General features: G+C 43.4%; 1 protein-coding gene across 21 annotated transcripts in view; it reads left to right on the top strand.

Annotated features, from left to right (window-relative positions):
• kif1b (kinesin family member 1B) overlaps positions 1-24974 on the top strand; it is a 223871-nt gene that overhangs the window by 91848 nt on the left and 107049 nt on the right. For 6 of the 21 annotated variants that reach the window (XM_080215347.1, XM_080215356.1, XM_080215355.1 and 3 more), the window contains 5 exons: positions 195-406; positions 14226-14305; positions 17734-17809; positions 20055-20114; positions 23305-23367. In XM_080215347.1, the coding sequence (XP_080071473.1) occupies positions 195-406; positions 14226-14305; positions 17734-17809; positions 20055-20114; positions 23305-23367 (491 nt within the window). The remainder of the gene's footprint in view (positions 1-194; positions 407-14225; positions 14306-17733; positions 17810-20054; positions 20115-23304; positions 23368-24974) is intronic. The other 15 variants (XM_080215363.1, XM_080215361.1, XM_080215362.1 and 12 more) reach the window with 3 other exon arrangements.

The following is a 24974-nucleotide window of genomic DNA, read 5'->3' as shown; positions in this document are numbered from 1 at the left end:
ATTTATTACCATGCACATATACACACGTTTCTTCTGTTTACTATTACTCTTGCCAAAACCAGAATGCACTATTTTAGAACTACCATCTAGTGTGCGTGTCCATTCCATAACCCTGTCTCGTGTGTCTTACGTCTTTCCTTTCCTCTTTCTTTCTTTCCCCCCTTTTCCCTTGGTCCGTTCCTCCTCTCACTCAGATTTGAAAGAGATACAGAACAGTAAGCATAAGTACAAACTAGCTTCAGGAAATCAAAGGCCTGGCCATTTCTCCACAGCACCAGTGGGCTCATTGACAGCATCTCCATCCTCTACTTCGTTGAGCAACCAAGCGGGCATTCAGTCAGTGACCAGCCTGCAGGAGAGAATAATGTCGACTCCAGGTGGTGAAGAGGCCATAGAGCGCTTAAAGGTACGTTGTACTTTATTCAAGCTGTCTGAATCGAGATACTTCCAAAATTGCATCCAGACTAGACTTTAATTTGTATTTGTTAGGACACGCTGGGTTCTGCGCACACAAGGTGATAATGAGCAATTTTGAGGTGGAGCCCATGACATTTTAATATTTAATATTTACAGTTTTCTGAGGAGGAGACCATTCAGCCTCTTGACCTGTCCGCCGTTAAGTGAGATTATGATTACTCATAGAATCCCTACAGTACAAAAAGCACACTTTTTCCATCAGGAGAAATATACAAAAGTCTGAGAACATGTACCACCTGACTCAAGAACAGCTACTTCCCTGCTGCCATCAGACTTTTGAATTGACCTACCTCATTAAGTTGACCTTTCTCTACAACTAGCCATGTCTTCTTCCCCCATCCTATACCCATGGCTATTTCATCTAACCTACACATCTTTGGACACTAAGGGGCAATTTAGCATGGTCAGTGCACCTAACTTGCATGTTTTTGGACTGCGGGAGGAAACCAGAGCACCTGGAGGAAATTCGTGCGCACACCACACAGACGGTTACTCAAGCCGGGAGTCAAACCCAGGTCCCTGTAGCTGTGAGGCAGCAGGGCTAACCACTGTGCCCACCCTGTGACCTGTGTATTACCTGACTTTGTTCCATATCCCTCAAATATGTGGTGAATCTGTGGAATTCTCTGTCCCAGAGGGCTGTGGAGACTCAGTCATTGATTATATTCAAGACTGAGATCTATAGATTTCCACATCTTAAAACATTAAGCGACGTGGGAATAGAGCAGGAAGATCAGCTGTGATCTTGTTGAATGGTGAAGCTGGCTCGAAGGGCTGAATGGCCCACTCTTGCTCCTATTTTATATGTTCTGTGCCCTTTGTTTTCTTTATGTTAAATCTTTTCTTCACAATGTTGCCACATTAGGCAGCAAGCCACAACGTTAACTTGCTTTCATAAATATTGCAGCTTGTGTGATTCATTTCAGCTGACTTTTGTGCTCCATTGTACACCTGTACAACCTTGTGCTTGATGCCGCTTAAGGCAGCGATTTAGCTGGGAGAGCGTGCCTCTTATGGCTACCAGGAAGCATTAGGTGGACAAAAATAAGTCAAAGCTGGGGCTGTTTTCCCTGGTTGGATGGTTCAGAATAGGATTCAGACTCTGTATACGCAGTTAGCCATTTGAGGTCGAGAGGAGAAATCTCTTCTCCTTGGATTGTGAATCTTTGAGATCCTCTACCTCAGGGGGCTGTGGATGTTCTAGAATTGAGAATGTCCAAGGCAGAGACTGAGAGAATTTTGGGTCCAAGGGGTATAGGGATAGGGTAGGAAGGTGGGGCTGACCTGGATGATCAGCCATGAGCATGTTGAATGGTGGAGCAGGTTCGCAGAGCTGGGTGGCCGTTTTGCAAACCCCCTCCCACCCCATCTATTTTCTTTGTAAAACAAAAAGGGAATGCATTGGAATGTGAGTGAGAGAATCTGGCTGGAAAATTGGCTAAATTCTGAAGCTGCCAAAGCTATTTGAAGGATTGCAGAGTGCCCGTGGATTGTTATTAAAACTGAAAGGCAAATTAGTTTGAGTAATTATTGAGGTGAATGTTATTCAAGTGGGGAGGGGGAATATTGAGTTACGTAGCATGAAAGAACAATCAGAAGTTGATCTGACGTTTCATCTGATCTTTAGTTTGCGCAGGGCTCATTTTGTTTGCTTTTGTGTTGGTTGAAAGAAGGCAGTAAAAATGCTTAGCAAAAAATGCTGAAATGTGATCCGTACATGTAGCAGAACCGAGTTTGCGAAACCAATTAGGGACACAATTATTTGCTGCTGTCAGATTACTTGTTCAGACTGAGGATTGATTTTGAGCAGTTGTCATCAGGGCTGCAACAACTTCAGGAAATGTAGAGGAAAACATGCCCCTGTCTACTTCAATGGGGACGAAGTAGAAAAGGTTGAGAACTTCAAGTTTTCAGGTGTCCAGATCACCAACAACCTGTCCTGGTCCCCCCATGCCGACACCATCGGTAAGAAAGCCTACCAACTTCCTCAGAAGCTTCTTCCCTGCTGCCATCTGACTTGTGAATGGACCTACCTCACATTAAATTGATCTTTCCCTACACCCTAGCTATGACTGTAACACTATATTCTGCACTTTCATTTCCCTCTCTATGAATGGTAGGCTTTGTCTGTATAGTGCGCAAGAAACAATACTTGTCACTGTATACGAATACATGTGACAAATCAAATCAACTAGGTCTGGGGATGGGGGAGTGGGAAGGGAAAAAAGGAAGCCACCTCGAACATTTCACTCTATGCCCAGGATGGTTGTAGTAACCATTGAGTGAGGTTGTGTAGAACTTTGAACCAAATCCATGTTCCATTAATGTTTAAAATCTGGAAGAGTGGACCTACCAAAATTACTCTCGAAGTTAGTCATCTGAAAAGGAAAATGACCAAAGATTTGGGGTGTGACTATTTAAATTGCTTTAAGCCATTGTCCCTTCAAATTGAAAATTCCAGGTTTTGACTTGTGTAGAGAAGTTTTTGATTTGATTTACTATTAGAACATAAGAACATAAGAAATAGGAGCAGGAGTAGGCCACCTGGCCCTTCGAGCCTGCCCCGCCATTCAATAAGATAATGGCTGATCTGTCGTGGCTCAGTTTCACATTCCCGCCCTCTCCCCATGACCCTTAATCCCCTCTCTTATCAGAAACCCATCAACCCGCGTCTTAAAAATATTTAGCGAGGTAGCCTCCACCACTTCAACGGGCAGAGAATTCCAGAGATTCACCACCCTTTGAGTGAAGAAGTTCCTCCTCAACTCCGTTCTAAACCGCCCCCCCCTTTATCTTGAGGCTGTGCCCCCTAGTCCTACTATCCTTTCTGAGCGGGAAGAGTCTTTCCACCTCTATCCTATCCATCCCATTCATCATCTTATACGTCTCAATGAGATCTCCCCTCATTCTTCTAAACTCTAACGAGTACAAGCCTAGTTTATTCAGCCTCTCCTCATAGCTCAACCCCCTCAACTCCGGCATCAGCCTAGTAAACCTCCTCTGCACCCCCTCCAAGGCCAAAATATCCTTGCGTAAGTACAGCGCCCAAAACTGCACACAGTACTCCAGCTGCGGCCTCACCAATGCCCTATATAGCCGCAGCATATATTGTCGCATGTATTAACATACAGTGAAAAGTATTGTTTCTTGCGTGCAAGGACTACACAATTGTCATGCATTGAAGGGAGATCTGTCTCTGTACTTGTTTCAGTTCAAACGCAGAGGTGCTGGAGATATCTGGGAGAAGTCACTCCCAGGGTTTGCTGCACAGCAGGAATGGAGCGTAGGGTAGAAACTAGCAATAATGGAGTAGTAAAGTGAAGACCAGGAAATGCTGCAAGAGAAACTAATCAAGGAACTGTCATACTTCTAAACTGAATGACCTGACAAGGGACTACTTAACTGAAAAGGAATTCTGTAAAATAAATTGTACTGGTATTTTTCATTGGTTTTCCATTAATGTAAAGGACTCGTAAGTCATAGTTGCCTCTAATGAAAGAATAGGTGACAGTCATCTCTGGTTAGTGACAATCCTTATCCCTAAGGGACTAGGTAGTTCTTTGAAATCTTAATATGACCTTCAGATTAGTTCGAGGAATGCATCCGTGCTAGCCAATAAATTGCCACTCACACGTTTATTCTGTTGTTTCCTGCTTGCCTGCTTGTTGCAGGATGTTGGACACCGTCACACTGAAGAAATGTCCTCTTAACAGCTGAATCCGCACTGCTTTTGTGAATTCTCGAGCTGCTAACCACGTTCTTTCTGTATAGCTATAATAAAGACTAAAACATGTAGTGCAAACATAGAATCCCTACAGTGCAGAAGGAGGCCATTTGGCCCATCGTGTCTGCACCGACCACAATTCCACCCAGGCCCTATCCCCACAATCCCATGCATTTACTCTAGCTAATCCTCCTGATCCTGAGGGGCAATTTAACATGACCAATCTACCTAACCCGCACATCTTTGGAGAATGGGAGGAAACCCACCCGATAGTCCTGCAAAATGTTTTATGGTAGCGAATTACAGAGCAGTGCTACTTGCAGTGTTTCCTTCAAAAGTAATTCCAGCTTTCTTGATGTTTAGCATTCAATGGTGTGGTCATATCACATAATTGATTGGCATACTTACAGGATGATTATTCTAATGGACTCACCTTCTTCTCTCATTGTAGTCATTTTATTGCTAAAATACTAATCAAGGTATGAAGTATTTGGTTGCAGGAATAACGAGATTGTGGCGCACTGTTATTTGATTTATTATTGTCACATGCATTAGGATACCGTGAAAAGTAGTAATTCTTGCGCACTATACAGATAAAGCACACTGTTCATAGAATACAAAAGGGACAAGGAAAGGTGAAGGTGCAGAATATAGTGTGACAGTCACAGATAGGGTTTGGAGAAAGATCAATTTAATATATGGCAGAACTTTTTAAGTCTGGTGGCAGCGGGAAAGAAGATGTTCTTGAGCCGGTTGGTACGTGATTTCAGACTTTTGTGTCTTTTTTCCAGCATCTCCTGTTGGGAAAGAGTGTGTTTGGGGTGCATGGTTATGCTGGCTACTTTTCTGAGTCAATGGGAAGTGTAGATGGAATCAATGGATGGGAGGTTGGTTTGCATAATGGACTGGGCTACATCCACAACCCTTTGTAGTTTCTTGCGATCTTGGTTGGCGCAGGAGCCATACCGAGCTGTGATACATCTGGAAAGGAAGCTTTCTAAGGTGCATCTATAAAACAAAAAATGGTGAGAGTAGCAGTAAATGCAAACTTGACATGTTTTCCTTCACATTTTGGTTAGATGAATGAAGGTGACTCTGAATCAGAGGAGGTTTCCTGCTCTCGTGTGTGCTGTAGTTGTTCCTAGGGACCTCGGTGAGGAGACACTGAGAGGAAGCTTAGTTAACTCCTTTGGTAAAAGAGAGATTAATTCCAGTTACAGACGGCAACGGCAGAACAAAGAAGAAGAAAGAACAAAATCAGCCCGGGAAACAGGCCCTACGGCCCAACGAGCCCGCGCCGCCATCTCAACACCACCAGTCCACCTCTCTACCCATGACCCCTATCTAATGTTTTACGGCCATCCAGATTGAGGGAAACTGATTTAGGGACAATTTATTCCTGCCAATCAGCCTAACAGCACATCTTTGGGGCGTGGGAGGAAACCGGAGCACCCAGAGAAAACCCACGCAAGCACGGGGAGAATGCGCAAACTCCCACAGACACCGGCCCAAATCCATGTGTCTGCACAGCAATCAGCGATGGTCACTGAGCTGTCGTCTTGCCCAGTATCTGGTCCAGTTTAGGCACACTAACGACATGAAGCACTAGGCCAATCTCGAACAACCAAGAGCAGCCCCAGTACGACCCATTGCGTGTATGCCCCTCGTTGGACTCGAGGTGGACCGACTTAAAACCTGTGAATGAAAAGAGAAAAAACCCATTTACATTACCAGGGACGCCCCAATGCTAATGACCCTTATTTAAAAGGTTCTCCTATATCCACCCATCTCCAACTCAGTCATGTGCCTGTCTAAGTTACTCTTAAAGGACTCTAGCGTGTTTGCCTCCACCACCTTACTTGACAGAGCATTCCATACCCCTACTACCCTCTGTGTGAAAAACCTCCCTCTAATATCTGTGTTGTACCTCTTCCCCCCTCACCTTAAGTCCATGGCCCCTTGTCCTACGTGTCTCTATTATAGGAAATAGCTTACCTCTGTTTATCTATACCCTTCATAATCTTATATACCTCTATTAGATCCCCCCTCAGTTGACGTCTTTCAAGGGAAAAGAGCCCCAATTTCTTCAATCTTTCCTCATACCCCAGTCCTTCCATACCAGGCAACATCGTGGTAAAAGAAGCCTGGTAAGAAGCCTTGGAGTGTCTCCAGTCTGGCCCACTAGGCATCTGCCAAATGTGATGACACGAGATGGGCAAGGCAAGAGGTTAGTTCTTCAAAAAAAAGACATTGGCCTAGCTACTTTTTCCTTCCTTGGGACTGTGTTCAGGCCTGGTGTCTGTTTGGCTCGTGTGGCAGTGCCCCTCCGAACCAGGTTATGGGCTCTAACCCCCACTTCATACACTTGATTCACGTAATCTAGGCTGGCTGTTCAGTGCTGAGGGAGTGCTGCATTGTTGGAGGTACCACTCTTTGATGAGTCACCAAACTTTGGATGGGGTGGGGGGATGGTTAAAGGATCCTGTGGTGCTATTTAGAAGAATCAGAATGTTGTTTTGACTGATACTTTGTGTTAATACAATGCTAACAAAACAGAACTGGTCATCTGTCTAGCTATTAATGCAATCTAGGGTGTGCAGATTGGGTGACGTATTTGTTCACATAACAATAACAGTGTGTCTGCGTGTGTGTGTGTGTGCTTCTTTTGGGTAATAAGATGTGATGGCTAGTCTGCCCAGGATCCACATTGCAGCATTTCTAGGGCAGTGCGGAGTACCTGCACTTACTCTCTCACTCGCAGCATGCTCCCCAACTTGGTTTCATAAGTGTTGGTATGTGAGTGTTTTGTCCAACTGTAAAATATTCGTACTGGCACTGACTCACTCACAGGCTCCTAATCACAAACGTCACACTGTTCTGTGCCAGTGGACCATTGCTAACGCGTTCACTGCATCTTTGGAAGTGGTTGACTGCAGTATTTTTCCAGAAGAAAGAATGGGATTGTTTTGAGAGCCGAGGGGTTTTCTTGGCGTGGCTATCTTCTTTAGTCTTTTCTTTCGCTCCTGCCCCACCCCCCACCCACCGGCAAATATTAGAATGCTAAAGTGCTCTGCACATCAATTGAAGAGTAGTGTTCTCATAATGGTTTCTACAGCAACCACAGAGACCATGCCTTGAAGTCCCTTAAGAGCAAGTCTGTCACTGCATGATGTCATTTCACTGGAAGATGAAAATAACATTTCAAGGTAGATGTAATTAAAATTAGACGGAGACGGTTGTATGTTTACAGTTTGATGCATTATAAGCCCACTCAAATATTAAGAAAAATAGTTTTGATTTAATGGCCTCTTCCCATGGGTCATTTTTGCAGTTATGTATAATGCAGTAATTTTAAATTTCTCATGTTTATGCAACAGAAATTAAATTATAGATCATGAGCATAAAGAGTTCCTTATAAGCAACGTGCCGCTGCTATCAGTGACGAAGGTGACTCAAATGTAACAGGCATAAAATTGTTTTGAGTACACGGTGTCAGAAGAGAGGAGCTGAAATCCAGTGCTTCAGACACATTTTTCTGTAAAATTTAAACACAATCTACTTAAATAAGTTGACAATAATATGAGACCCATTTCAGCACCCAGCTGCACCCCTCCCAATTCTAACGAAACCTTAAAATCTGCAGTCCGTGTCGTTGTCACCTCAAGCGGCACTTAACACTGGGGGAGAAAAGTGCTCTCACATTAAGGAGGTGAACAAGGTAAGTCTGGGACTTTTTTTTGGAAGGGATGCAGTCCATGGCATCTTAAAAAGGAGATATATCTAATGGGCAGCTGATTTAGAGTAATTAGAGTACAGGGGAAGCCATTCGGCCCATTTAACTCATGCCAGCTTTGTTGCAGAGCAATCTAGTCAGTTTGAATTCTCTGTTCAATATCATAAGAACATAAGAACATAAGAAATAGGAGCAGGAGTAGGCCATCTAGCCCTTCGAGCCTGCCCCGCCATTCAATAAGATCATGGCTGATCTGTCGCTGCTCAGTTCCACTTTCCCGCCCTCTCCCCATAACCCTTAATCCCCTCTCTTATCAAGAACCCATCAACCCGCTTCTTAAAAATATTTAGCGAGGCAGCCTCCACCACTTCAACGGGCAGAGAATTCCAGAGATTCACCACCCTTTGAGTGAAGAAGTTCCTCCTCAACTCCGTTCTAAACCGCCTCCCCTTTATCTTGAGGCTGTGCCCCCTAGTCCTACTGTCTTTTTTGAGCGGGAAGAGTCTCTCCACCTCTATCCTATCCATCCCATTCATCATCTTATACGTCTCAATGAGATCTCCCCTCATTCTTCTAAACTCTAACGAGTACAAGCCTAGTTTATTCAGCCTCTCCTCATAGCTCAATCCCCTCAACTCCGGTATCAGCCTAGTAAACCTCCTCTGCACTCCCTCCAGGGCCAAAATATCCTTGCGCAGTTGCGGCGCCCAAAACTGCACACAGTACTCCAGCTGCGGCCTCACCAATGCCCTATACAGCTGCAGCAAGACCTCCCTACTTTTATATTCAATCCCCCTCGCTATGAAGGCCAGCATCCCATTCGCCTTCCTGACCACCTGCTGCACCTGCAAGCTGGGTTTTTGCGACTCATGCACAAGGACCCCGAGGTCCCTCTGCACCGTCGCCTGCTGCAGTTTTTCGCCCCGTAAGTAATAGTCCTTCCTACCATTCTTCCTACCAAAGTGGACCACCTCACACTTGCCAACATTAAATTCCATTTGCCATTTCCTGGCCCATTCGCCCAGCCTATCTAGATCCTTCTGCAGACTCTCCACACCCTCCGCACAATTTGCCTTTCCCCCAATCTTGGTGTCATCAGCAAATTTCGACACCCTGCACTCGGTTCCCTCCTCCAGATCATCTATATAAATGGTAAATAGCTGAGGCCCCAGCACCGACCCCTGGGGCACCCCACTAGTCACCAACCGCCAATCCGAATAGCACCCATTGACCCCCACTCTCTGCCTCCTATTTGACAACCAATCCTCTATCCACGCTAACACCCTACCCCCAACTCCATGTCCCCTGACCTTCTGCAATAACCTCTTGTGAGGTACCTTGTCAAACGCCTTCTGAAAATCCAGAAAGACCACATCCACCGGCTCTCCTCTATCCACTGCCCTAGACACATCCTCATAGAACTCCAGTAAATTTGTCAGACACGACTTCCCTTTAATGAAACCGTGTTGCGTCCGCCCTATCAAGCAATTCCCTTCAAGATGCCTCGCAATTTCCTCCTTAATGACGGATTCTAACATTTTACCTACCACAGACGTTAAACTAACCGGCCTATAATTCCCCGCCTTTTGCCTGGCACCCTTCTTAAACAACGGCGTAACATTAGCCGTTTTCCAATCTTCCGGCACTTCCCCGGAATCCAGCGACGTCTGGAAAATAACCACCAAGGCATCCACTATCACCTCCGCCATTTCTTTCAGAACCCTCGGATGCATTCCATCCGGTCCTGGGGACTTGTCCACAATCAGCCCCTCCAGTCTGTCGAGCACCACCTCTCTAGTAACAGTAATGTCATTAAGACCCTCCATTCCTACCACCTTTCCATCGCTAACACCCGGCAAATTATTCACGTCCTCCTCCGTGAAGACAGAAACAAAAAAGTTATTCAAGACCTTAGCCATATCCCCATCCCCTACCACTAGGTCCCCTTTCTCATCCTCTAAAGGACCAACGTTCACCCTAGCCAGCCTCTTCCTTTTTATATATTTATAAATATCCATGGTCATTTATAATGTGCGCCCCCCCACCTCAACTTCAGTCAGCTGCGCATCAGACATTGGATATATCTCCTTTTTAAGATACCATGTCTGCATTCCCTCCCACAAAATAGTCCCAAATTTGCCTTGTTTACGTCCTTAATGTGAGAGCACTTTTCCTCCCCAGGTGTTAAGTACAAGCGTTGCGCCGTGAGCTCTGCTCTGCTACAAGGCTTTCATTCCTCCAGAATTTTTACCTACTGTAGTTCATATTTGATTTATTATCGTCACATGCATTAGTGAAAAGTATTGTTTCTTGCCCACTATACAGGCAAAGCATACCATTCGTAGAGAAAGAAAGGAGAGGGTGCAGAATTTAGTGTTATGGTCATAGCTCAAGTGAAGAGAAAGATGAACTTAGCATGAGTTGAGTCCATTCAAAAGTCTGATGGCAGCAGGGAAAAAGCTGTTCTTGAGTCAGTTGGTACGTGACCTCAGAGTTTTGTATCCTTTTCCTGACAGAAGAAGGTGGAAGAGAGAATGTCCGGGCTGTGTGGTGTCCTTGATTGTACTGGCTGCTTTACTGAGACAATGGGAAATATAGACAGAGTCTATGGATGGGAAGCTGGTTTGTCTGATGGACTGGGCTTCTTTTATGACCCTTTGTAGTTTCCTGTGGTCTTGGACAGAGTAGGGGACCACCAGAAAAGATGCTTTATGGTGCATCTGTTAAAAATTGGTGAGAAAGTAATGAACATGCCAAATTTCCTTAACCCTTGAGAAAGTAGAAGCACTGGTGGGCTTTCTTAACGATAACATTGGCGTGGAAGGACCATGACAGATTGCTAGTGATCTCAGCACCTAGAAACTAGATGTCCCTCTGCCTTGTTTCCCTCCTCTCCTGTTTTGTAAAACCATCTTGAGACCTTTCTCGTTGCCAGTGGCGGTGACCCTATTGTCCCCCCACCATTACTCCAGATAAATAAATAGGTAGCAAATTATTATGTTGGAAGAACAAAACAGCAAGGGCTATTCACCTTTGGGCAAGCTTGCTGAAGCAGAACCTGTTGGGAATACATAGTACTGTGGCCACATTAAGACCCTTGTGGCTAATCTTTGATTCAACTGATTGAGTTTCTTGTGCTTTGCAATTTATAGCAGCTAAGGCAGTGAGTTGTAATCTGCTTACTTAGATAAAATCTGAAGCTTTTTGCTAGTGGGTCAGATCCTGTTCTAAGATGGCAGCTCCCTTCTTGAAAGTGCTGCAGTTTGTTGATCATGCAGCCAAAGCTTCTGCTCATGTTCACTCCAGGATGAGAAAGGTAGCCAGCTTTTAGCATTTAGCAGTGCAGAGCTGGAGCCAAGAGGGCTTTCCTCTCTTTAAAATATTTCCATTCAGGAGATACTTGATAGCCAATCTTGCCTGGAAGGCTTTGCTGTTGTCTAGATTTGCCAAGCTCACAAATTTGCTTACCTTCAACATCTTCAATAAAGAAAGAAAAACTCACATTGAAGTAATGCTTTTCATGATCACCAGGTGTCTATAAGCACTTACGAACATATGAATAAGAAGCAAGATTAGGCCCCTTCAGCCTGCCCCTCCATTCCATAAGGTTAAGGCTGGTCTGAATGAAACCTCAACTCCATATTCCTGTCTTCCCTAATGACCTACAGTGTAGGCCAATCCATCCAGCCTCCCACCCATTGACTCTGTCTACACTTCCCGCTGCCTCAGCAAAGCTGCCAACATAATTAAGGACCCCATGCATCCTGGGCATTCTCTCTTCCACCTTCTTCCTTCAGGGAAAAGATACAAAACTCAGGTCATGTACCAACCGACTCAAGAATAGTTTCTTCCCTGCTGCTGTCAGACTTTTGAATGGACTTACCCCGCACTAAGTTGATCTTTCTCTACACCCTAGCTATGACTGTAATGCTACATTGTGCACTCTTTTCCTTCTTTATGAATGGTATGTTTATCTATATAGCATGCAAGAAACAATGCTTTTCACTGTATGTTAATATATGTGACAATAATAAATCAAATCAAACCTTTCACCCACCTGCTAATCATGAATCTATTTAGCTCTGCCTTAAAAATATTCAAAGACGTTGTTTCTGCTGCCTTTTGAGGAAGAAAGTTCTGGTAACTGACTACCCTCCGAGAAAACATTTCACCTCACTCTGTCTTAAATGGGCAACCCTTTGTTTTTAAAATGACTGCTAGTTCTAGATTCTCCCATGAGAGGAAACATCCTCTCTACATTCACCCTGTCAAGACCCATCAGGATCTTCTACGTTTCAACTGAGTTAGGGGATGCAGCGGAGCAGTGATATTGTCATTGGAGACCAGGCACCCAGGTTCAAAGAGTCGTCCAGAGACCCAGAGTAATGTTCTGGGGACCTGGGTTCAAAACCCAGCCAGGCAATGTTGAAATAAAGGCAAAATACTATGGATGCTCTGAAGAGTCATCCAGATTCAAAACATTGGCCCTATTGTCTCTCCACAGATGCTGTCAGACCTGCTGAGATTTTCCAGCATTTTCTGTTTTTGTACATTGAAATTTGAATGCAATAACAATATCTGGAATTAAAAATCTAATGATGACTGTGAAACAATTATCGAATGTTGGAAAAACCCATCTTGGCTCATTAGTGCCCTTTGAGGAAGGAAACCTGCCGTCCTTACCTATGCATGACTCCAGACCCACAGCAATGTGATTGACTCTGAAATACCCTCTGAAATGGCCTAACAGGCGCTCAGTTCAAGGGCAATTAGGGATGGGCAATAAATGCTGACCCAGCAGTGTCGCTCACACCCCATGAACAAATTAAAATAAAATTGTCTCTTACCCTTTTAAACTCCAGCCTAGCCTGTCCAACCTTCCCTCGTAAGCCAATCCACCTGTAAACCTTCTCTGGACTGCTTCCAATGCACTTACATCCTCCCTTAAATAGGGAGACCAAGAGACAGCAGTAATTTACAGCCTGTACTCAGTACTTTACAGCCCATAAACCTGCTTGACAATATTAAAATAAAAATCTAAGCAAGTCATTGGAATAGGCTGCAGATCAATCACAATCTCACTGAATGGCAGGACAGTGTGTAAGTGGTCTACTTTACTCCTGTTCCTGTGTTCCTCTTGGGTGATTGTTTTCAGTATAAATCTTGTTACCCACTTACTAGAAAAAAATGTTTAAATGCTATACATGTGTAGATTCCAATTTAATTTTGTAATAAAAAGATGCCCATCCACAGCATAAAATATATGGAGTTACTAATATGCAATTGTTAACTGTATCCCCTAACAGTGCCCATTTCAAGTGACACTCCAGAGACCCGGGTTCAATTCCGGCATCAGGTGGAGTTTGCACATTCTCCTCATGTCTGCGTGGGTTTCCTCTGTCGGTTTCCTCCCACGCTCCAAAGATATGCAAGTTAGGTGGAGCATTAATGATAAATTGCCCTTAGTGTCAGAGGGATTAGAAAGGTAAATACTTGGGGTTACAGGGATAGGGTGGGATTGTTGTCGGTGCAGGCTCGATGGGCCAGATGGCCTTGTTATGAACTGTAGATTCTATGATACAATGATTTTTGATTTGATTTATTATTGTCATCTATTTAGTATACAGTGAAAAGTATTGTTTCTTACACACTATACATACAGAACATACTGTTCATAGAGAAGGAAAGGAGAGGGTGCAGAATGTAATGTTACAGTCATAGCTAGGATGTAGAGAAAGATCAGCTTAATGTAAGGTAAGTTCATTCAAAAGTCTGATGGCAGCAGGGAAGAAGCTGTTCTTGAGTTGGTTGGTACGTAACTTCAGACTTTGTCTCTCTTTCCTGATGGAAGAGAGAATGTCTGGCTGCATAGGGTCCTTAATTATGCTGGCTGCTTTGCCAAGGCAGCAGGAAATATAGACAGTGTCCGTGGATGGGAGGCTGGTTTGCGTTGTGGATTGGGCTACATTCATGGCTCTTTGTAGTTTCTTGCAGTCTTGGACAGAACAGGAGCCATTCTTCCTAGTTTTTAGATATATGACCAATAAGCATTCATTTTAAAAATAAAGTTATGATGAGGGTACTTTGAATAAAGAAAACACAATTTTATTTGTGTATTTCGTGTGCTGAAAATGTGAATCAGTGGCGTTCACCTTCCAGGAAATTCCTTGGGTTATTTCCAGTCTTCTGTGACAGATTTGGTAATTGGATCTATTACAACTTAACAAAACTTGGAACAACAGGTGGAACTGTTGGATGGCGAGTTTTAAACACACAACTTTCTGTTTGCAGGAATCGGAAAAGATCATCGCTGAACTGAATGAGACCTGGGAGGAGAAGCTTCGGAAAACTGAAGCCATTAGGATGGAGAGGTCAGGGTGTTTTCCATGTTCCAAACTTTACTTAAAAGCCACTCCGCAAAAATAAAAAAGTACGATGTTGTTGTTAATCCTGTAGAACATGTTGAATTCAGCTACTCTGCTTCCATAAATACTAAACCTACGATTTTCTGTGGTTTAAAACCAATTTTTGTCCTATTTTCATAAATATTTGATTTTAACATAAAAATGTGCTTTCACCATGGTAGGTGGCCTTTCTCTGTATTTTGGGATATGCAAGAAAAAAGATCTTAAAAATTTATAATCTTCTAAAGTTTAAAAATTAATTGTTCCTTTATTTGATATAATGTACATCTGATGCGCTGCAAAGTATAATTTCGCTTTGCTAACCTGTTCTGTGCAAGGTCGTTCAACTTCAGCGTCATTCTGTTTGACTGAGACATCGGTCCAAGTATCTTAGAATTGTAGAATCCCTACAGTGCAGAAGGAGGCCACTCAGCCCATCAAACCTGCACTAATAACAATCCCACCCAAGTCCTATCCCCATAAGCCCATTTTACCCTTCTAATCTCCCCGACACTATTTACACGGCCAATTCACTTAACCCACGCGTCTTTCAGATTGTGGGAGGAAACCGGAGCACTCGGCAAAAACTCACATGGACACAGGGAGAATGTGCAAACTCCACAGAGAGAGTAACTCAAAAAGCCTGACTCGAACCTGCGTCCCTGGCGCTGTGAGGCAGCAATGCTAACCATCTGCCGCACCCCACCTTGATACATGAATGAGATAATTTGTTGTACTGACTCTGAATTGATGTTTAGAAGCTTTCTTTCATTTTGTGTTCCTGTACAAATGAAATGAAGTCACTATCATTACCAAACAACCACCAATCAACACAAAATAATGCTCCCTTTATTATGCGGCTGCATTTAATGATTATTTATAATTGAATTTCACAAGAAGGTGTCATTTAGAAATAAAAGCTATTCTTCAATCAGAGTGTTGCTTATGTCATATTCTTGTATCCTCAGCATCACTGAAGCTGTCATCTTTTATCTGATAGTCTGGGAAATGACCTGCAACTTTATATCAGCTGGTGATGCTTTGTATAGAGAACAGTTTCTTTAAATATGACGCTGTCTTCAGTGACCATAAGCTATAGGAGCAGAATTAGGCCATTTGATCCATTGTGTCTGCTCTGCTTTTCAATCCTGGCTGACATGCTTCTCATCTCCATTCTCCTGCCTTCTCCCCGTAACCCTCGATCCCCTTATTGAACAAGAACCTATCTATCTCAGTCTTAAAGACTCTCAATGACCTGGCCTCCACAGCCCTTTCTGTGGCAAAGAGTTCCACAGATTCACCAACCTCTGGCTGAAGAAATTCCTCCTCATCTCAGTTTTAAAAGAGCATCCCTTCACTCTGAGGTTGTGCCCTCAAGTTCTAGTCTCTCCCACTAGTGGAAACATCCTCTACACATCCACTCTATCTCAACCTCTCGGTATTGTGTAAGTTTCAATCAGATCCCCCCTCATCCTTCTAAACTCCATCGACTACAGACCCAGACTCCGCAACAGCTCGTCATGTGACAAACCCTTCATCCCTGGGATCATTCTTGTGAACCCCTTCTGGACCCAAGGCCAGTACATCCTTCCTTAAGTGCGGGGCCCAAACTGCTCGCAATATTCCAAATTGGGTCTGACCAGAGCCTTATACAGCCTCAGCAGTACATCCCTGCTCTTGTATTCTAGCCCTCTCAATATGAATGCTAACATTGAATTTGCCTTCCTAACTTCCGACTGAACCTGCATGTTAACCTTAACAGTCCTGAACAGTGACTCCCGAGTCTCTTTGTGCTTCAGATTTCTGAAGCCTTTCCCCATTTGGAAAATAGTCAATGGGCAAACATTTCAGCCACTTTATTGAAAAGAATATTAATCGAACCCTGAATTTTCTTGCAACAGAAGTACCTGCTATCGCTGCAGTCACAGAATCTTTGCAGTGCAGGAGGAGGCCATTCAGCCCATCATGTCTGCACTGGCTTTCTGAAAGAACATTTTACTTAGTCCCAGTCCCCTGTCTTAATCCCTGCAACGTCACACGTTACTTCTTTTCAGATAGCGATCCAGTTCCCTTTTGGATACCTTGATCAAACCTGTCTGTCTCCACCACCCTCCCAGGGAACTTGTTCCAGACTCCAAGCACCCTCTGGGAGAAAAGCTTTTTTCAATGATTTAATTGCTGCAGTTACTATGTTATTACAAAATGTACCTAAAACCTTTTGTGATACATGTTTCATTGTGAAATGTACAGATACGTTGTATGTTTCCGTGACTGCAGTTAATCCAGCTAAAGGTCAGCCAAAACATTGGCTCCATTCTCTCTCCACAGATCTGCTGAGATTTTCAAGCATTTTCTGTTTTTCTTGCAGTAAATCCAGCCTGATTTCCTTTTTTTTTATGGAGCATTGCGTGTACAGATGTATAATGGCTCTTTAAAAATGTTTTCTCTTAAACCTTAGAGTCCCTACAGTGCAGAAAGAGGCCATTCAGCCCATTGAGCTTACACCAACAACAATCCCACCAAGGTCGCATCCCCGTAACCCCATGTATTTACCTTACCCCTCTCCCTGACTCTAAGGAGCAATTTAATTTGGCCAATCCACTGATCTTGCTCATCTTTCAGACTGTGGGAGGAAACTGGAGCACCTGGAGGAAACCCGTGCAGACACAGGGTGAACATGCAGACTCCACACAGACAGTGAATAAGGCTGGAATTGAACCCGGCCCCCTGGCGCTGTGAGGCAGCAGTGCTAACCACCACTGTGCCACTGTACTGCCCTTTCTGAAGTTCCCACTCCATTATCCATTCTTTTGTTACATGGAGCAGCACAGTGGTTAGCACTGCTGTCTCACAGTGCCAGGGACCTAGGTTTAATTCCAGCCTTGGGTCACTGTCTGTGTGGTGTTTGCACTTTCTCCCGTTGTCGGTGTGGGTTTCTTCTGGGTGCTCTGATTTGCTCCCATAGTTCAAAAGACATGCTGGTTATGTGCAGTGGCCATGCTAAATAGCCCCTTAATGTCAGGGGGATTAGCAAGGTGAATTTATGGGGTTACGAGGATAGGGCCTGGATGGGATTGGGGTCAGCACAGAATTGATGGGCCAAATGGCCACCTTCTGTACTGTGGGGGTTCTATGATTCTATGTTCTGAATGCCGGAGTTATAAAACTAAGTGCGTAGCTGAAAAGGTTGATGATTTTTCATCAGAAAGTGAAGCCTTCCTGTGCTCTGTGAACGAGCCTCGAACGCTTTCTCTGCTTTGAAAAGCTCCCTGGTTGTTTTCATTCACTGCACTGATGCTTCTCGTTTGTTGTGACACCATAATCGGGGCTGTTTGTGAGGCTGAGCTGAAACCATTCATTAGAGGCTGATTGGAATGACATTTCTCTAATTCTAGGGAGGCCCTTCTGGCTGAAATGGGAGTTGCGATACGGGAAGACGGAGGCACGTTGGGAGTATTCTCTCCGAAAAAGGTAGATCCCCTTCTCGTGTGGCGCAATCTCGGTTTGTAGAACCAAAGCACTGGCAAGTGTGTAGCAAAGTTAATCACGTGATTATTTCATACAATTGCATTGGGTACTTCCCTCGTAACTATTTTGCTTTATAGTTTTTCCTAAAGCTGCTATTTTTCTAAGCATTCACAGCTTTGTTTTCTCTGCCACTCGTCAACTTGCAATGGTTACATCTCTCATTTCATTCGTACTGTGCATTTTGTGTTTTAATCCTGCACTGGTGTGCACTGGCCAGAACTAAACTTGTCAAAAATTCTTACTGGATATTAGAGTTGTACTTGTTTACAGTTTATTTTGTTAATGTCACAAGTAGGCTTACATTAGCATTGCAATGAAGTTACTGTGATAATCCACCCAGTCGCCATGCTCCCCGTGCCTGTTCGGGCACACTAAGGAAGAATTTAGCATGGCCAATCCACCTAACTAGCACGTCTTTCAGACTGGGAGGAAACCGGAGCGTCTGGAGGAAACCCACACAGACACGGGGAGAATGTGCAGTCTCTGCATAGACAGTGACCCAAGCCAGGAATCGAATACAGGTAGCTGGCGCTGAGAGGCAGCAGTGCTAACCACTGTGCCATTCGTTGGTTGTATACAATTATGTATGTAATCCCAACCACAATGTGCCACAGATTTGGCTTTTTCTCTTCTTTCCTTTGCAATCTTGACATGTAAAATGATAAAGAGTACTCTGCGGCCTTTTTAAAAGCTCAGTTTACTTTTGGCCGCCAACCCAAACTGAAGGCTATTTCCATGCTATAGTGCGTCATCATTTTGCCCAGCAGTAGAACAGATTATATAACACTGCCAAAATACTCTAAGCTTCTTTCTATTATTCCATGGATTATCTGATCTGGTTGTCTTGTTTGTCAGATACCTTCATAAGCATCCATTTGTTTCGTGGGTTGCTTTTACCATGTTTGAAGTTTGTTCTCTAAAAATCACAGGGGTAAACGGCCCAGAAAAGGCCCTTTGGCCCATCATGTCTACACTAGTTAAAGATAAACCACCTAATTATTCTAATCCTATTTTCCAGCACTTGGCCCACAGTCTTGATTGCCTTGGCATCACAAATGCACATCTAAATACTTCTTAAATGTTTGAGGGTCTCTGCCTCCATCAGCCTTTCAGGCAGTGAATTCCAGACTCCCACTGCTCTGTGGGCGAGAAAGTAATCCCTCATTTTCCCCTATAAACCTCTTGTCCCTGACCTTAATTCTACCTCCCTTCCAAACCGCCCCCCCCAGTCAAATCCCTCACACCCCCTATAAACTTCCTGTTCCTGACCTTAATTCTACCCCCCTTCCCCCTAGTCATTGAGTCCTCCGTATGGGGGAAAGTTTTTTCCTGTCTGCTCTATGCCCTTCATGATTATATACACCTCAACCACGTCCCACTCAGTCTGTTCTGCTCCAAGGAAAACAGGCCCAGTCTACCCGATCTCTCTTCATAATTAAAATTCTCCAGCCCAGGCAACATGCTGGTAAATCTCCTCTTCCACCTTTTTCCACCGCTATCGCATCCCTCCTCTAATGTGAACTCCAGATCCCTCCAAAAATGTGGACTCCAGAACTGCACACACTATGTCATAACTTTGTACAACACCAGAACAGATTGTTTACTGAATTGCTGCTACTTGGGTATTTCCACAGTCTTGGTGCAAGACTGCACTATTTTGAATAAAACAAACCCAAAATGTACAGTTTGAGCATTCAACACTTGAGTGCCGCTGTATAAATTAAATGGTTATGCTGCAACTATTCAGTCAATGTGGTATGAGAAAGATTGGCAGAAATTTCAAATTTTGTTTTTGATTCTGTATTTGATTTAAAATTCAAATGTGCAATATAATTTCCTTCCCATATTGAGAGTGCTTCAGCGCCTGTTCTGCTGCTAATAATCCGTCATTCTAGTGACTTTTACATGTCTAAATTTTAGGTGGGTAAGTTGTGCAGGATATTTTAACCATTTTATCAACTATTAGGGAATGATATTTTCCACACTGTTGTGAAACGAATTGGTGTGGAAATATAAAAATAGTAGTTAGCATCATTATTTTCATTAAAACTGTTATTATGCTGGGTTTAAAGATAGTACTTGAGCCATTTATGTGCACACCAGTGTAAAGCTGTTTAATTATTTGTCATTTTCATGTTCTTCAACTTTAAACTTTGTTCCTGTTTTCCTACCATCGCATCCTGTTCAGATTCAAAACCAGACCTCGTCTGACTTGTTTGAATCAGATGAAATGTTTACTCCTAAAAAGGTTGGTTTATCACCCTCAGTTCATGAGTCCTGAGGCTGAAGTTAATAGTGGTGAAACTCTCATTGTGATAATGCCTCTCGTGAAAGAGTTTTGTTGAGTATGTAAGCTCAGGCAAAGCGCCACAGTTTGCCTTCTCTTCTCGTGTATTTAGATAAACAGACAGCTACAAATGAGGGGAGGCAGTGGTGTTTTGATATTGTTGCTGGACTAGTAATCCAGAGACTCTGCATAATGCTCTGGGGAGCAGGGTTCAAATCCTACCATGGTTAAATTTGAAATTAGTAAATAATTGGTTTCTGATGTAATGCTTGTCCAGTGACGTTACCCATTCTCCTGTGCCTTGAGCCCTGTGATTTCTCACCAGCTACACGGACACCAAAGAGTTTGGATTCCAGCTCAATTAGTGTTGCGTATCATTGGGAATGTTGGGTTTTGTTATCAGGGCCATGAAGGCCATGGGGGAATCATCAATGGGCCTCATCAATGCGGCGTGTGACTGGAGGCTTGTTCAATGGGAAGTGGTCAGTTGTGTGTTTTATACAACTGTTATACTCAATGCCCTGGCTGATGAAAGCAAAGATGTCATATGCTTTTTTTCATCACCTTTTCCACCTGTGCTGCCACTTTTAAGGACCTGTACTCCCAGATCTTTGTATGCGTCTCTGTTCCTGAGAGTTCTGCCATTTATTTTATAGCCCCCATCCGAATTGGATTACCTTGGATTTGTCTGTGTTAAATTCTATCTATCATTTCCCTTCCCAATATTCCGGCTGCTGTATATCCTGTTGTATTCTCTGACAAACTTCATCGCTATCTGCAACGTTGAACCTGAAGACAGCTATTCTATTTGCTGCCAAGTTTGGGTAGTGAGAGATTAACTCCTGTAGTGTGAAGCATTCCCTTGACTGTAGTAATTTGGCATAACTGACACAAAGGAATGTGAGCATAGTCACCCTTGTTATAATGATTTTCACTTTTTGGAGTGTGTAATCACAATGACAATGTGCCAGAAGTGGCCAGGTTTATTTTTCAGAGCACAGAACTCTGGTTCTCTCATTTCAACTTCTCCTTCAGTAGAAGATGATGAGAGAGCACTTGGGCCTTTTTAAAATCTCAATTTACTTCTGGCCACCAAGCGAACCGATGGCTGTTTCAAAATTATCTGTGGCATTAGTGTCATCGTTTTGCAGAACAGATAATCAACAGAGGAAAATTAGATTGTTTTGCTGTTTCTTCCTTCCTCATTGCTCAGTTAGAATCATAGAATCCCTATAGTGCAGAAGGCAGCCATTTGGCCCATTGAGCCTGCACCAACGGCAATTCCACCCAGGCCTTTTCCCCATAACCCCACGTATTTACCCAGCTAATCCCCCTGATAATAAGGGTCAATTTACAATAGAGACCATAAAATCATAGAAACCCTACAGTGCAGAATGAGGCTATTCGGCCCATTGAGTCTACACTGACAACAATCCCACCCCAGACCCTATCCCCACAACCCCACACATTTAACCCGCCAATCCCTATATTCTACATATCCCAAGATACTATGGGCAATTTAGCATGGTCAATCAGCCTAACCTGCACATTTTGGACTGTGGGACGAAACCAGAGTATCTGGAGGAAACTTACACAGACACGGGGGAACGTGCAAACTCCACACAGACAGTGATCCAAGCCAGGAATCGAACCCAGATCCCTGGAGCTGTGAGGCAGCAATGCTAACCACTGGGCCACTGTGCCGCTCAATCAACCTAACCCGCACATCTTTGCAGTCTCATTAGTGTGTGAAATTTAAGGAGATTATGTTTTGAAGCAATTGGTGCAACATTCAAAATTGGTGATGCTTGGGGAGGGGGCGGGTTAGAGTTGGAAATGGGTGCAAGTATTTGGGAAGGTCGTTGGGCGGGGGGAAGATGATAAGAGTTGGGGAGGGGGTGAGAGGACCACTGCGAGCATTTCAAAACGAGGTTCAGAATTTTAAAAGTCAAGGCTTGGCTTAACTGGCATCCCATGACTGTCAGCGAGCACAGATGGTGGAAAGAACTCAGTCAGGATTAGGAGACGGGCAGCAAAGTTTTCAATGAGCTGAGGTTTGTGTTGGGTGGATGATGGGAGGCTGATCTGGAGAGCAATAGTCTAAAGGTGACGAGAGGCAAGGATGCAGGTTTCAGCAGCAGATGTGCTGACCCAGAGACTGAATTGGACTGTTATAGAGGTGTAAGGAAGTAGTTTTTATTATGGAGTCATTCCCATTCAAAACAACATACATCACAGGAGATGTAACCAAATCTACTCCTGAGTAAATTCCTGAGGTTACATTGACACTTCTTGTGGCTTTGCAAGAATGTGGCTTCTGCGAGTAAACCTATATATGTGGAGTCTGTCCGTTCTCCCTGTGTGTGCGTGGGTTTCCGCCGGGTGCTCCAGTTTCCTCCCACACTTCAAAGGTGTGCCGATGAGGTGGGTTAGTTACAGTAAATTTGTGAAGTTTCAGGGATAGGGTGGGGGAAAGTGTGCAAGCAAGGTATTCCATTAGAGTGTTAGTGCAGACTTGATGGGCTAAATAGCTTCTTCTGCACTGTAGGGATTCTATAAAAAGAAAACAAAAGGATTTTTAATAAATGAAAAGGGGCTTAGACACGAACATTCTGTAAGTGGTGAGTAAGCGATGTGCATCATCCAATATAGATTTCCTGATTAACTGATGGAAATGTATTAAATTTATCATTGAGGATTCTAATTGCAGACTGTATGACACACTTCTACATTGAAGCTTGAGTTCAATGTTGGTATCTATTTGAAGTAAACTCCGTGTATTGGAACAGAATAGATTATGATTTTGTTAGTACTGAGTCATTGTGTAAGTCATAGTGTTGTTCTCATCGTGTGGCTTTAACTTTAGAGGATTCAATTGCTGGAAGATAGAACACTCAGGAAGTACGTGACATTATCACAGTGATACTGTTTCAAGTCTCATGAACTCCAAATAGATTTATTTCAGTTGTTGTAAGTTCTGTGCAGTCTAATCCCTTCCCACACTAGCTCCTTTGTGTTGCTGACAATTCACGCTCCCTTCACTTGTACCCATTTTGTTGCAGTGTCTTCCTTGTGTGTCTCCTTTCACTCAATGCTTTTCTGTCACTTTTTACTTTGGCATTTCTGCTGCCTGACACACCATGTTGCTTAGATTTTGAAACCAAGGCCATGTGATCTTTATGCCGACTCCTACGGCGTGTTCTCTCCAAAGAAGGTTGGTACATACGATGTGTCGAGACTGTGGTGGTAGATGATCAGTTTATTATGTGCGGTTGAAATATTGCATATGTCAGTATTCAGTCTGTCGTGCCCATTTGATACAGTGCACATCGCAGGAGGCATGTTTTAATCAGCTGATCGCAGTGTTCACTACTTCCATTGCACAATCCTTCTGCAAGCAGGCAGTCTGGACTGTAGAGCATAACATAAGTAGCATTGGTCTGTAGTTGGCTAGTTGGATTGATTCAGAAAGGCAACTAGTATAGGTACAGTGTCTCCAAACCAGCAGACTCAGGACAGACTCCCTGCTGGGGCGGGGTTTGAATTTTTGATTTTGATTTGATTTATTATTGTCACATGTATACAGTGAAAAGTATTGTTTCTTGCGCACTATGCAAACAAAGCATACCGTTCATGGAGAAGGATACGATAGAGTGCAGAATGTAGTGCTACACTCATAGCTAGGGTGCAGAGAAAGATCAACATAATGCAAGGTAGGCCCATTCAAAAAGATTTGATGGTTGGAGGAAAAGAATTGGAATTAATAGGAGTTGCTTGAAATCAAATTGTCCAGGTTTTTTTTTAAAGATTGGAAAAATAATAGTTAAGATATAACATTAAAGGGAAAAAAAATAACCTGGCAAGTAAGGCTGACTCGGGTCAGGTGGAGTTGAGGGTTGCTTGAAGCGTGAGAGAAGAGCAGCATGACCGGCCAATAACTAGACCAACGTACCAACCCGCCAAATTGTCCCAGTAAATTATTTTACTCATTTAATAACAAATTTGATGCAAGACAATTTATAAAAAGTGTCCAGTATTCAGTTAGCTCTGGTTTTTGGAGACACCATACCTGTATTCTAACTTGTGATAGTTTAACCTTAGTGGTAGTTTGTGAAAAAGCTTCCTGGGAATGCTGTTCTGAATATTTGAAAATTCTCTTGGAATATTTTGGAAGGCTGTTAGACCCTTGCATTGTAGGTCAGTTTTGCTCCCTCCCTGTAGTATCGTGCTAGTGTAAAGTGCTCTTATCTTGCTGCCTGCCTCTTTGTTATATATTTGCTGAGCTAAAGTCAAGTGAATATGCGATTTAAAAAGTCATGAGACCAAAAGTGTAGTTTAAGGCTGAACCCTTTTTTTTAATTTAAAGGTCAAATTAAGGATGATCACAGCAAATTTTTTTTTAATTGTCAGTTTTGAAACTGAATATTACGAATGGATGGATGTGGTTGGCATAACTGTTTCCATTCTGCTCTTTCATCTCATTGGATGAATGAGTTTTCTGTTGGCCACGTGGAAGTTTGGGTATTCTGTCGTGTTGTTATAATGTACGCACCAGTTGCACGTAAGGAATTGTACAAACGTGTGCATTCATTTATTAGACTAGACACAAGGTGACATTTATACAGAGGTAGAGTGTGCATGCGTGCATTTTCTATCAAAGGCAAAGATGAAACTAAGGCTGGATTTCATGAGACATTTCCCTTCCGGTGATGTCATGCAGCCCCTTAAAGGCATGTTACAAAAACTCAAGCCTCAATTTCCAGCTGTGGCCATTGTTATATTTCCTCCCCCAAAATTAAAAATTACTGTTAACATTTTTAA

Source organism: Carcharhinus amblyrhynchos, chromosome 30 (genome assembly GCF_965287045.1).
Source record: "Carcharhinus amblyrhynchos chromosome 30, sCarAmb.v2.hapA, whole genome shotgun sequence".
NCBI lineage: Eukaryota > Metazoa > Chordata > Chondrichthyes > Carcharhiniformes > Carcharhinidae > Carcharhinus > Carcharhinus amblyrhynchos.
Note: the sequence above shows the minus strand (reverse complement) of the source record. Positions and strands in the feature narration are given on the sequence as shown.